Genomic DNA, 14,382 nt, shown 5'->3' with positions numbered 1-14,382 from the left:
CCAAAAGGCCGGGTCAATCAAGATGTCTGGCCTTCCGTAGACAAAATATCAATATCAGGTAATCAAGGGATTTTTGACCCAATGAGCAGATGTTTGGTGTCACAGATAGGGCTCCACCATAACAATCTGTACAAGAAAAAGAAAATTTAGCTTATCATGCAAGCACTCAACCAACAGCTGAAAAGTCCCTAGGATCCCATAATTTCCAGTTGGTTACCCACCCTTCCCCCCCCACAGGCCCCCCTAGGCCTCACGTGACACAGAGCCAAGCTGGCAGGGGATTTTTCCCTGGCTCTCCTCTGTGGGTGTCTGAAAACCTGTGTAGAGGTGGGAGGGAGGGTGGACAACAGGCAGGCCTCATTTCTTGTTTATTCTCATTTATTTTTAAACATGGGGCTTGAACTCAGGACGCTGAGATCAGGACCTGAGCTGAGATCCAAGAGCCGGAGGCTTCACGGACTAAGCCCCCCAGGCGCCGGGCAGGCCTCATTTCTACCTGTGGACCTGTTAGCTCACAGCACACCACTCAACCATCTGGCCTCTCAGTTGGCATCCCTCTGGCAAATGAAAAAAAAAATTAGCACCTTTCCTTATTGATCTCCCCTTCAGCTGACTTCCAGACAACAGCCCTTCTCAAAGGGACACAGAAGCTGTTTTGAGAGACAGCCAACAGGAGCTGCTAATCCGCCACTAGACAGGCCGAATGGAAAACTGGAGAACAAGTTAAAGCGACCTGGCTGTGCCAGTGACGGGTCAGGGTTTTGAAAGCAAACGGGAAGAGTGGAACGGAGGACCACCCTCTCCACCAGGCCTATAATTGTGGGCGCGAAGTCAGAGAAACGTGAGCGCCTACATTGAGAAGGATGTCCATCCCTTCCCAGGTGCATTGTTCCTCCCCACCAAGCCGGTGTGCCTGTGCCCACAGCCCTGTCCTGCCACGAAACGCCAGGCTAATTGGGGCCAAATTTTGCATACACACTTGCCTCCCCATCATCAGAGAAAGCAGAGTCTCATGAAAAGGAATGCCTGGTCTTCAAAAATTCAGACTGTGATTACTTAAGTGGAAGTCCAAGAGGGAAGGGGTTTGAGGTCCAAAATACCTTCAAGAAGGATGCAAAGTAGAAATACAAAGTTCTTAGCAGCTGTGGTTGGAGTTATTGCCATAGGATGAATAGTATTTGATACTCAAGATGCAGTCAGAAGGCTCCCTACTACAATAAAACCCAGACCTTCCCCCAGCATAGCACCAGAACCCCTCCCCTTGCACGCTGAACTAGGAAATTCCCCTATACTCCGGAAAACTAAGAGAAAGTCCAGACCTTTTCAGAAGTGTTAGCTTCAACTCTTAACATCTTCCGTTAAGACACTCTGATCCTCCTAAGAGTGAAAACAGCCTGGGACTGAGATTAACTATGTAACAGAAATAAATACCCACGGCTAGAAAAAGATGTTAGTAGGGTGAATCAAAACAATGGCGCTTGAGGGGCCCCTGGGGGGCTCAGGAGGTGAAGCTCAGGTCCTGATCGCGGGGTCCTGGGATCGAGCCCCACATGGTGCTCCCTGACCAACAGGGAGTCTGTTTCTCCCTCTCCCTCTGCTCCTCCCCCCTGCTTGCGCTCACTCTCTCAAATAAATAAATAATCTTAAAACAAATGTACTGAAAACATACCTGAAATGTACCTACACCAGCCAGCAAGCATATGCATTAGGAACTCTCTATCCTAGAGATATCACCCAGTGCCTAGCTCAGGCAATATAATCGAATATAACATTCTGCTATTTTAAAAAATTGTCTGTGTAGCTCAAAGCATGGTTTTTATTTTAATTCCTACATCAAACTGTATCTAAGTTACACGGATCCCACAAATACTGCGCTGTCCTGACAACCACCTGAGGCCAGGTGGTTCTTCACCCACAACACTGGCCCAAGCACAGCCCCAGGTTTCGGAGCCCCGACATAGAATCACAGGGCTCATTTTCCCAGCCTATGAGTAGAAGCCGAGATAATTTCATGACCTTGTCAGTCTTTCTTGCCCGAAGGTATCACAGAATTAAGTGTTTCGCCTGCTCAGACAAAAGCTATACTCAGCAGCTCTGTTCATTATCTTCTGGGATTCATCAGGGAGTTTCTGGTAACACTCAGGAATATTGTCTCCCTGAGAAGGGAGCCGTGACCTGCCAGAAAGGTACCTTAAATATCGTTTTTTAAGATGTTCATGGGAGTGGCAAGCGAAGTGACTGGATTTACTGTCCCCACTACAATGTGCCCAGCCACCTCCCCAGCACACACACCTGGAGACGATATTAAGTTGTGACCGCCCCAGGGCCCTGATCGGAGTCTTCATGACTCAGTACAAAGTAAGAACAACAGGGGCGTGCAAAGGAGTCGAAGGAAAACGTTAGAACGTGACTTACCACTCTGGGCTTCTGCTGGTCCAGGGTATGCAGGAAGGCGGAGTTGGGGTCCAGGCAGCGCTCAGGGTCACTGGAGATGTCCTCCTCTGAGTCTTCGTAGGAGGAAGAGAAGCCCGTGGAGGAGGCAGATGAAGATGACAGTTTCCTCAAGGGCAGGCTACCCTGGGGGCTTCCCTGTACCTCCTCCAAGGTCCCGTCCTCCTGGGCACCCATGTCTGTGATGATGACGGCGGGTATATTGCTGGGGCTGCAGGCCTCTCTCGGGGAAGGCTTGTCCTTCCCGCCTGGGGAGAGCAGCTCTGGGCTGGGGTGGGTAGCTCTGTCCTGCTGGGGGCTTCCCCAAGCACCCTCCGACTGCACCCCTGTGCCACACGTCCAAGCCAGCTGGGCTGCCTCCATGGGGCCCAGCCAAGCCCCGGAGCTCCCAGGCTGCACCCCCAGCTTGTCCCCAGGAAGGCACAGAGGTTCTTTCAGATCTTTCACGGCTTCCCAGGAGGGCAAAGCCTCCAGCATTCGGCCAGAGGAAATTCCTGCGTCCACCTCCTGGGTCTCTGGCTGTGCAGAGCGGTTGCCCCCAAGCAAGCCCCACGCCGTTGGAGACCCTTCATCCACTCCCCTGGAGCGCTGTGGAGGCTCCCTGATCACCGGGGCCCCACCCTGGGTCACCTCGGGGCCTACAGAGCCCAGGTCCGGGGGTGGCCTGACCCGGCTCGGGGCCTCAGAAAGCTCCGAGCTTTGCGAGTTCACAGTCCTGTCCTCTGGCCTTCCGGCTTCAGGCGCCCCAGGGCCCTGCGCGCCACCTGGCGGATCTCCTTTCCCCACCTTCCCAGGGGGCTCTCCGCTGCGGGGCCCGCCCCTCTCTGGGGCTGGGCTTGTCTGGCTGCCCAGAGACTGCCCCTGACTCTGCACCAGGGATTCCCCGGGGTGCACACCCCCGAGCTCGCGGGCCCTCTCAGGCCGCTCAATGAGGCCAGCGTCGTGTGGATGGTGTGGCCCACTGGATGTGGCTCTCGCTGTCCCCTCTGTGGCCATCCCTAAGTTCACACCGACCAGCCCCGACAGGGGAGCTTGGCAGCTGCGCGTCCCCGAAGGCGGAGAGACTCTCTTGTCAATTTCCATAGCTCTAGGTGAGCCACAGTGGGGTCTGGCCGGGGTCCCCTTGTCCATTCTTGCAGAAACCGCTGCACCCTGAGCCCCTGGTCCTGACGGGGCGTCAGGGTGGGGGAAATGTGCCACCCCCTCATCGCCCTCGGAGAGGCACAGGCCCGGCGCTCTTCCTCTCCCGGCCGAGAAGCCGGTCTCTGCAGTCTCTGGACATTGCTCCCCCCACGACTTTGTCCTCCGTTCCTCGCTCTGAGCCAGGGCCCTCCCTGGGGGCTGACTGCTGCTGCGGAGGGGGCAGGCGGAAGGCGAGCGAGCCCTGCCCAGACGCGGGCTGCGGGGCGCTTGGACCGCGGAGCTCTGCGCCTGGATGTGCGCCTCGAACATGCCCACTTTCTGGTTCACCTGCACATTCTGCAACTCGCGCTGCAGGATTCGCAGCTTCCTCTGGGCCTCCTCCGGCCCCGGAGGGGAGAGGGAACCGGCGGTCACTACCTGCTGCCCGTCCCCTCGCGGGCGGCCCGGCCAACTCGGGCTGCCCACGCTGCTGCAGCTGCCGCCGCTCAACCTGCGCCGGCCGCTCCGCCAGCCCCCGGGGCTCCCGGGCTCCTCGGGCGACAACGACTCGGCGGGTGGAAAGAGGAAAGAGGCGCCTCTCCCGGGGCTGAAAACGCTGCCGGGGCTCAGCACGGCCCTGCCCGGCGGCGGGGGCGTCTCGCTGCTGCTGGGCCGGGGGCCTCCGCTCTTCACCTGCTCGGCGCTATTCATGATCACCAGGCTGTTGAGTGCATAGCAATACACAGCCATAGTACTGGGTCCGCCGCGCTGCCCGCCGCCGCGGCTCCCGAGCGGGCTCCGCCGCCGGCGCCTCCTCCTCGCGCGGATCCCGGCTCAGCCCCGGAGGCCCGGCGGCCGCGCCTGAGCGCGCCGAGGCGGTGGCATGGCCTGGGCTGCGGGTGGGGGGGCAACACCGAGGGCTCAGCCCCCGCCCAAAGCTCCATAAACGACAGCGCCGCTGTGGAGACACAAGGAGGAAAGTCAGGACCCCGGAGGGTGGGGGAGGGGGGCGATGGGGAGAGGACCCCGGACGGGGGGGCGGGGGCGGCCGTCCCGCGGAAGCCCCGTCTGTCGGAGGTCCGGTGCCATTGGACGTCTCCGCCACCGGGAGGGCGCGGCTCGGCGCGGACAGAGCCCGGCTGCGGGTGTGAGCTTCCCGAGTGCGCTCCCACCCCTCACCCCAGGGTATGATGTGCGCTTGGAGGTCCCTGCAAAGTCCAATTCTAAGATTCCTCCCCAGAGCCACGCGGGCTGGCAGGGGCCCCCGTAGGGCTACTTGGTTCTTAAGTGTGCTGCGTGCGGGCGCGGCTGGTTCGGATCGCTCCGAGGGTGCGGACACCCCATCCACCGTCTGCGGGTCTCCTCGGGCCGAGCAAACCCTGCTTTAAGCCGGAGGGAGGGAAGCCCGCCCCTGGGCCGCGGCTTCTGCCGCCACCACCCTCTCTGGCCTCAGGGACCCACTCGGAGGGAACCTGAGCGAGACCTGCCTACCCAGCCGCTACCTGCGCCGGGCAGCGGGAGGACGCCTGCGCGCCGGCCGTTTACCTCGCCGACCCCGGGCTCGGGGCTGGGACCCTCGGACTACGGAAGCCCGGGCGCGCAGCGGGGCCGCAGCCGAGGCATTTTTCAGCACTGGCCTTGTCGCCTGTCCCCAAACAAGTGTGTTTTGTGAGTGTGTGCGCGCCTGCGCGCGCCCGGGGCCGAGGCGCTGCACGTCCCCTGTACCGGAACCAATATTCGCCGCTCCCTGTCGTCGCCCCCCGCGGAGGCGTGTGTGTGTGTGTGTGTGTACGCGCGCGCACGGGGAGTCAGCCCTCCGCACGCCCTGTACCCGAGGACGCGGCTGCCTTTGCGGCACCGGGACCCGCGCCCACTCGGAGGTACCCCGGGGCCCGCGCGCCTGCAGCCCGGCTCCGCACCCCGCCCGGGCCCGCGTTCCGAACGCCGGGAGGCGCGGCCGAGGGCCGGGCTCGTCCGCATCCTGGGCAGCCTCACCCGGCGCCAGCCCAGCAGCCCGGCCGCCCGAGCCGTGGGCGCCCGGAGCGCGCGGGGAAGGCGGCGGGGGCCGGCGGCCCGGAAGGCGAGCCGGAGGGACACCCCGAACCCGTCCCTCTTCCCCTCCCCGCGCCCCGGCTCCCGCCGCCCTCCCGGCTCACACCCCGTCCGCGTCCCCGCCGCCCACCTCTGCGCCTCTCCAGAACCCGGAACGCCCAGGTTGGCTCTGGGGCAGGGGAGGGGAGAGAGGGCTCGGAGGCGAGAGCCGTGAAAAAGCCGCCAAACTTACCTGCTATTTCTCAGCTGCCCGGGCCCGTGCAGACTGTACGGCCCAGGGACGCAGACCTCGTAGGAACAAGATGGCTTGAAAAGTGAAAAAGCTCAGGATCGACCTCCCGAGCGAGTTATGGAAGACAAAAAAAAGGGAGCGCGAACGCTGGGGGAGAGCTCCCGGGCTGGGGCCGGCGATCGCGCGGAGGCTCCGCCGGACCGGCCCCGCACGCCCTTCTGGGCCGTGCAGACACTACTCCTGTCAGCGTCTGCTCCGGCTACTTCAGTGTTTGTTCGATGTGCGATTAAAAAAAAAAAAAAAAAAAGTGGGGGGGTGGGGTGGGTAGGAGGGAGGCGGGAGGAGGGAGAAAGGCGGGGGCTTGGGGGAGGAAAGCAGGAAGGAAGTTGTGAGCCTGTCTGGGGTTGAACTCAGCGGAACAAGTTTTTCTTTTCTTCTTTTTTTTCTATTGCTTGGCAAGACCGAGGGAGGGAAACACTTAAAAAACAAAAAGTTTCCATTGTTAGCTAACAACAACAACAAAAAAAGCCTTTTAGCTTCTGCGGGTTAAAGATATACGATCCATTTTCCACCCCTCCACCGAGCCTTGCTGATGTCTTGCTTATTTTTGAAAAATGTTTTTAATAAAGTTTTGAGTGTGCATTTAAGCAAAGCAAATTGTGGGGACCTTTTTAGCATTTAAGACTAGCTCAAATCCTATATCAACGGTGTGGTGTGTGTTCTCGTACACAAATATGCAAATTCAAAGGAGGTATTTTGTGGGTGCCTCCTTGCAAAGTTGCAGATTTTAAATGCATCGCATAGTATTTTGGAAGATTGTTGGGCTGTGAGCTGTTGATGGTTTTGCAGAGCAATTGCTAGTTGTATAAACATGTCCGGACCTTGCACGCTTATCTGTTACTAAATGGGCACAGCAAATGTGACATTGGCATAGTTTTGCACTTAATGCTCAGTTATTTTAAGAAAAAGGATCCTCAAACTAAGAAAGCCTGAGACCCTTTGCTCAGTCTCTTGTAGCTGGATCATTTTCGAAAGCCTTTTCCCCCCACCATCAGCAAATAAAAGGGGGGTGTAGGTGCATCAGTCAATACTTGGGGCAGGGGAGCCTACCCCATTTGAGCTCTGGTGCCACCAGTGTGTTTTTCATAATTCCGTAAATCCTAAACTGCAGCGTTTAGTAAAAAGAGTGAAAACACAGCTGCCAGGCTCAGGAGATTTAAAAATCTAGAGCCTGAATCAGTCCTTATATTTCTATTAGCTAAAATTTAGATGGAAATTTTGACTTTGTAGCAGATGCATCTCTTGCTTGTTTATGGAACAATACTGTTCCAGTGAGCAAAACAGCCTGCTGCTCTATCAGGGAAAGACTGGTGTCAAATCTGAAACCAAGAGCTCTTTTAGCTAAGAATTTCTGGGAATCAGACTTTGAGTCCTTTCAAATTTTTTTCCAAATATGCCATGAAAGGATTGAGCCTAGTTACTCTCCCACCCACAATGGGGCTAAATAAAAGGAGCCTAGACTTTATTCAGGTGTTGACTCAGGATCTGGGCAGTTGCTAAAGCAGAGATGCCAGGCCTACCCTTGACCCTAGTTCGGTTCCCTAGTGGCAAGAAAGAGGAGCTGCCAGTTCCCAGGAGACCCATTCTGTCAGGTGTCATGGTGGAAGTGACTGGAGAACCTAGTAATGCATACAATGAGCATGGAAATTTGGCTTCCCAGTCCCTGGGAAATCTCACTGTCACCTCACGGCTAGACTTTCCCAGAACTGAGAAATTCGGGATTCCGGGACGTGCAATTAGCCTAAAGAATTTTTGCTCAGAAGGGAGCCAGCAGCTGGTCAGGGGTGGCCTGCAGAAGGAATTCCTGCTTTGGGCCGGAGGTAGGGGCAGATGACAATTGTTCCAGTCTAAAATTCTAACTGCACTACCAAGAGCATGATGCCTTGGGGAAAAGATGGAGCAAAACCCATATCTGGAAGTCAGCATGGTTGGCTTGCCTCCTAAAGCAGAATCTGGTTGTCTTCCATGATTTTAAATGAACATAGGGGAGAAAAAAAATTACATAGCACTTCTTAGTAGTCAGGCACTGTTCACACTGTAATCTTCAGAACAACCCTATGAGCTAGATGCTATGATTATCCCCATTTTACAGAAGAAGAAAGTAACGCACACCTGTGCAGTATGGATCTAGCATCCGTGCTTGTGACAATTTCTCCATATTGTACACTAGATATCTACAACCGTAGGAAATGGTAGGGAAAGTTTGACCAGCTATTTGGGGTTTCCATCTTCCCACTTTTGAAATGGAATTTTAAAAATCATAGCTATGAAACTAAGAACCAGAAAGGGAATTTCCTCAATTCGACAAAGGGTATATGAAAAAACCTACAGTTAACATCATACTTAGTGGTGGAGGGCTGAACACTGGCCCCATAGGATGAGGAGCAGGTAAGGGTGTCTGCTCTTGCCACTCCTATTCAATGTGGTACTGGGAGTCCTCGTCAGGGCAGTTAGATGAGAAACAGAAATAAAAGGCTTCCAGATTGGAAAGAAAGAAGCAAAGCTCTTTACAGTTGATACGATTGTCTATGCAGAAAATCCAATGGAGCCCACAACAAAGCTCTAAGTGAGGTTAGCATGTGTATTAATTTGCTAGGGCTGTGGTAACAAAGTATCAGGACCCCAGTGGCATAAACAAAGAAACCTATTTGCTCACAGTTCTGGAGGCAAGAAGTCTGAGCTCAGGGTGGTGGCAGGCCTGGCTTCTTCTGAGGCCTCCCTCCTTGTCCATCTTCTCCCCATGTCCCCACACGGTCTGCCCTGTGTGTGTCCATGTCCCACTCTCCCCTTCTGATGAGGACATCAGTCATATTGGATTAGGGCCCACCCAATTTTAGCTAAATTACCTCTTTAAAGACCCTATTTCCAAATATAGTGACATTCTGAGGTACTAGGAATTAGAAGGTCAACATGTAAATTTTGAGGGCACGTAATTCAGCCCATAACAGCCAGGATGCGGGATACAAGATCAATACATCAAAATCAACTGGGTGTCTATAGATCAGCCATGAACAATCAGAAACCCAAATTTAAAAGAATAATATTTATAACAGCATCAGGAACTATGAAATACATAAGAATCACCATGACAGAAAGGGTATAAGACAGTAGAATGAAATCTACAGAACACTACTGATGAAATTCTAACAGAAAGATACCCCTCCTGCATGCACCAGAAGACTCCGGATTGTTACTGTGTCAGTTCTCCCCAAATTAATCTACAGGTTCAGTGCAATCCTGATCAATATCATCTGGTTTTTTTGTTTTGTTTTGTTTTAGAAACTGACAAGCTGATTGTAAACTTCAGAGGGAAATACAAAGGATCCAGATTCACCAGAACAGCTTTGAAAAAGACCAAAGTGGAAGGACTCTCTGATTTCAGGACTTATTATAAAGCTGTAATCACCAAAACAGCACAGTATTGGCATTAAGTTAGAAAAATTTATAAATGTGACAGAACACACAGTCCAGAAACAGACAGGTATGTATAGAGAAGATTGATTTTTGATACAGGTGCACAAAAGTGGAGAAAGGAATCTTTTTTTTTAATTATGATTTCATTATTTTCTTTTTTGTAAAACTTTATTTTATTATGTTATATTAATCACCATACATTACATCATTAGTTTTTGATGTAGTGTTCCATGATTCATTGTTTGCGTACAACACCCAGTGCTCCATTCAATACATGCCCTCTTTAATACCCATCACCAGGCTAACCCATCTCCCCACCCCCCTCCCCTCTAGAATCCTCAGTTTGTTTCTCAGAGCCCATAGTCTCTCATGGTTCATCTCCCCCTCTGATTTCCCCTCCTACATTTTTCCCTTCCTACTATTTTCTTTTCTTTTTTTTTTTTTTAACATATAATGTATTATTTGTTTCAGAGGTACAGGTCTGTGATGAATCTTTTGACAAATAATGATGTAACAACTGGATATGGATATCCATATGAAATTCAATCCATATCTTGTACCATGTACAGAAATTAACTCAAAATAACTCATAGGTCTAAGTGTAAAACCTAAAACCATAAAAGTTTTATAAGGAAACATAAGAGAAAATCTTTGGGAACTTCAGTTGAACAAATATTTCCTAGATACAACACCAGAGTATGATCCTCAAAAAAAAAAAAAAAAAAGTTGACAGATTGGACTACATTAAGATTAGATGCTCTTCTGAAACAAATGAAAAGATAAGCTACAGACTGGGAGACAATATATGCAAAGTGTATATTTGAAGATTTATTTATTTATTTGAGAGAGAGAACAAGCAGGGAAAGGGGCAGAAGGAGAGAGAATCCCCAAGCAGACTCCCCGCTGAGGGGCTCCAGCCCAGGACCCTGAGATCATGACCTGAGCTGAAAATCAAGAATTGGCTGCTCAACCGACTGAGCCACCCAGATGCCCTGCAAAGTGAATATTTGATTAAAGGCGTAGTATCTAGAACATATAAAGAACTCTTAAAACTCAATAATCAGAGAATGTAAAAAATGGGCAGAAATTTGGGCTGACATATCATCCAAGGATGTATGGAAGTGGCAAATATGCATTGAAAAGATACTCAACATCAGTAGTCAACAGGGAAATGTGATTTAAACCACAACTAAACACCCTTACGCGCCTGTAGAAGAAGTGAGTTTTCATATGCTGCTAGTGGGAATATCAATGACATCACCACTTTGGAATACAGTTGGACAGTTTCTTAAAATGCTAGACATACCAGGGCACCTGGGTGGCCCAGTCGGTTGAGCATCCGACTCTTGATTTTCAGCTCAGGTCATGATCTCCGGGTCGTGGGATTGAGTCCTGCATTGGACTCCGTGTTCATCAAGGAGTCAGCTTGAGATTCTCTCTCTCTCCCTCTGCCCCTCGCCCCACTTGCATGCACACACATGTACTCTTTCTCTCTGAACAAATAAAATCTTTAAAAAAAAAAGCTAAACATACACCATTCCACTCCTTGGTATTTACTCTAAAGAAATGAAATCATATGTCCAGGGGCGCCTGGCTGGCTCTGTCAGTAGAGTGTGCAACTCTCCATGTTGGGGTTATAAGTCTGAGCCCCACACTAGGTGTAGCAATTACTTAAAAATAAAATCTTAAAAAAAAAAAAGAAAGAAAGCATATGCCCATATAAAGGTTTGTACACAAGCAGCTTTATTCGGATGGGCCAAAAAATGAGGAACAGCCCAAATGTCCATCAACATGTGAATGGATGAAAAGATTGTGGTACACCTATGCAGGGAATCCTACTCGTCAACAAAAAGAAATAAACCATTGACAGACACACAGCATGGATGAGTCTCAACATGATCATGTGAGTGAAAGAAGCTAGACAAAACAGAGCACCCACTGTACAATTCTATCTGTAGAAAATTCTAGAACACACCGTCAAATCTATAGTAACAGAAAGCAGATTGTTGACTGTCCGAAAATGGAGGGCCATGGGAGGGGCGGGAGATGGGGAAGACAGAGGGGACACAAAGAAATTTTGGAGGTGATGGTTACGTTCACCACCTTGGTTGTGGGGATGATTTCACAAGTGAAAACTAGCAAATCATAGAGTGTTAAATATATGCACTTGATTGCATATGAATTAAAACTCGATCAGGCTGGTTCTTAAAAAAACATAGCTGTGAGGGGCGCCTGGGTGGCTCAGTCATTAAGCATCTGCCTTCGGCTCAGGTCATGATCCCAGGGTCCTGGGATCGAGCCCCACATTGGGCTCCCTGCTCGGCGGGAAGCCTGTTTCTCCCTTTCCCACTCCCCATGCTTGTGTTCCCTCTCTCGCTGTGTCTCTGTCAAAAAAATAAAATCTTAAAAAAAGCAAAAACAAAACAAACATAGCTGTGGATAGGTAGCCTTCCATGAGGATGTTGTGGGCCCCGTTCTAGTGTCAAGCACAGTGCCAGACACAGAATATCTCCTGTGGGTAAAATATTAAATCCTTCATTCAGTGATACTCTCATAAAATTTCATGGACTAACTCTGCGTTCCACTCCCCATCATCTGTAACTTGGTAAAATTATCTGATGCTTCAACCTCCCCTCCTTTGTTTGTTCCCTTCAAGGAAAGGGCCTCAGTCTATTTATCTCTCCAGCCTTAGGTTTTAGCCCCACACAGAGTCGATCTATACATGTTTATTAAATAAAAACAAGAGATGAATCAGTCAATCAAATCACTGTGCAAAAAAATAAAACAAAACAAAACAAAACAAATAAGCAAACAAAATTGAGCAATCAGCACCAGCAGGAAAGCGGCCCCCTCCCATTTCCCAGCTAGTGGGAAGGCCTTCCCACCGTGGAGCTTGGCTGGTGGGAACAGGCTGGGAGGGGTCTTCCCTTTACCTGTACTCCTTGCTTGAAATCTTACTTCCAAAGTTCCCAAAAGGCCATTAGCCCAAGGCACAGTTGAGGCCGAGTTGTGTCCCTAAGGGAGGTTACTGCACCTTCTCCCACCCAGCACAGGCTGAATGTGGCCGAGGCCACACACAAGGAAGGGTCTTCATACCTCCTTTCACCTCTGCCCTGGCCCTCTGGAAACTTCCTCACTTTTCCCTTGATCTGGGTAATGCAGCCAATTATGCAACCATTCCTTCATGTACTGGCCTCTTGAGCATGAACTGTGGGCCCTAGGGATGGGGTGATAAAGCCCCTCCCTGCCCACTAGTCCAGGGGGAGGCCCATGAGCCCATCAGGAACAGGCTGTGCCCTCCTGGGGGCTGCTGCCAAGGAGGGGTGGAGAAGGCAGCTCGGTTAGATCTGAGGTTCTTACAGGCTCCTCCATATACCATAGCTGTGTGTCCTGAGGCAAGTAACCGAAACTCTCTGAGCCTGTTTGGAGCTCTGTAAAATGGCAAGGATTATAACACCCAATCCACAATGTTCTTAGGATGATCTATTAGCAATGCACGGTTAAGCACTCCAGAAGATATGCTTTCTTAAAAAGTAGCTCTCAATCCCCTAGCACCTCGTACCAAAAAAGATCCAAGACTTAGTGGATCTAAGAATCTGCCCCAAGCATGCAGAGACTCGATAAAACTTTGCTTCTACAATGAGCTTCTTCCACAACCAGAGACCTTCCTTCCTGTGCCCAAACTGCTCTGATCCCCATCACCAGGTGGGGGACTCTGGGATCTGGGGGCCCTCTGAGCATTTTCTCTCTGCTCTACTTTCAGAAACTCTGAAGTCTTATGACATCCAGATGGCTTATGCCACACATAAAACCACACAAGAGATGCCTGTTCGTGGCCCACAGGCCCTTCCAAGTGAGTCTGCCTGCCCCGCTCCCTTGTTAGAAATGCCAGTATCAAAGGGCCACTACGGGCTCCTCACTGATTAGACTCAGGTGCACAAGGGTCCCACCGACAGCTAGCCACAGGCTGGCTGATGGCCAGGCATGAAAACAGGGGGCCTCTTGTGGGACTTTGGAGTCCTTGCTCCAAGAGCCCAGCAGAAGGATCCAGAGGTCAACCTCACAAAGTGAGAGCTGAGAGGGAGGGACCAAGAATGAGCAAAGGGGCTCTGGGTGAGCACGAGGGTGTGCGGAACAGTCGTGTCCCCACAAGGGAACCGGCAGCATCTGGAGCAGCTGTGGGCCAAGAGAGGCAGAGTGCGACCTGACTTGCAGGGGGGCCTCCCAGACCCCATTCCTGGGAAGCTGGCAGGCTCTGGGTCTACCCCAGATTATGTGAGCAACCCCACCTTCCCTCAGCCACTTAGTGCCTTGCCTTACACATCAGTATTTATTCATGAGTAATTCCTTAGTCTTTAAAAAAATACTATGTTTAAAAAGACAATCATCTTTTTTTAAGACTATTTATTTGACAGAGTGAGAGCAAGCACAAACAGGCGGAGCGGCAGGCAGAGGGAGAAGGAGAAGCAGGCTCCCCGCCGAGCAGGGAGCCCGACGTGGGGCTCGATCCCAGGACCCCGGGATCACGACCCGAGCTGAAGGCAGACGCTTCACCGACTGAGCCCCCTGGCGCCCCAGCCTTATTTATTTTAAACGAATACGGAGTCGTGCTGCCCCCTGACACTACCAACCCATGATGGAATCCGGAAGGGCAAAAGGCAAAGGGCAAATGTTATGATTCTAGGTTGATATGAAGAGGAAAGATTTTATTTTATTTTAATTAATGTATTTTTTTTTAGAGAGACAGAGCCTGTGAGTGAGTGGAGGTGGGGGAAGGGCAGAGGAAGAGAGAGAAGCTCAAGCCGACTCCACACTGAGTGCAGAACCCGACTCTGGGCTCAATCTCATGACCCTGAGATCACAGCCTGATATCAAGAGTCGACGTTTAACCGACTGAGCCACCCAGGCTCCAGGAAGAAAGACTTTAGTGTAACACTTGCAGTCCTAGCTAGTGTCATTCTGAGCACACGCCATAGTATTGGGGCTTCCCCCATTATAATAGCATATTCTTCGTTCATTCCTTCTTGAAATGTTTACTAAACACCCCCTCC

At 51.5% G+C, this 14,382-nt stretch overlaps 1 protein-coding gene across 2 annotated transcripts in view; it reads right to left on the bottom strand.

Annotated features, from left to right (window-relative positions):
- ITPKB (inositol-trisphosphate 3-kinase B) overlaps window positions 1-6,158 on the bottom strand; it is an 89,650-nt gene extending 83,492 nt beyond the window's left edge. For both annotated transcript variants that reach the window (XM_045877621.2, XM_064594456.1), the window contains exons 1-2: window positions 5,858-6,158; window positions 2,416-4,531 (exon numbers count right to left, since the gene is read on the bottom strand). In XM_045877621.2, the coding sequence (XP_045733577.1) occupies window positions 2,416-4,323 (1,908 nt within the window). In that variant the 5' untranslated portion in view covers window positions 4,324-4,531; window positions 5,858-6,158. The remainder of the gene's footprint in view (window positions 1-2,415; window positions 4,532-5,857) is intronic.
- Window positions 6,159-14,382: the final 8,224 nt, after the last annotated feature.

The sequence above is a fragment of the Mirounga angustirostris genome, unplaced genomic scaffold (assembly GCF_029215605.1).
Source record: "Mirounga angustirostris isolate CCGP_5_RB_7025 unplaced genomic scaffold, mMirAng1.0.hap1 SCAF_6, whole genome shotgun sequence".
Classification (NCBI taxonomy): Eukaryota; Metazoa; Chordata; class Mammalia; order Carnivora; family Phocidae; genus Mirounga; species Mirounga angustirostris.
Note: the sequence above shows the minus strand (reverse complement) of the source record. Positions and strands in the feature narration are given on the sequence as shown.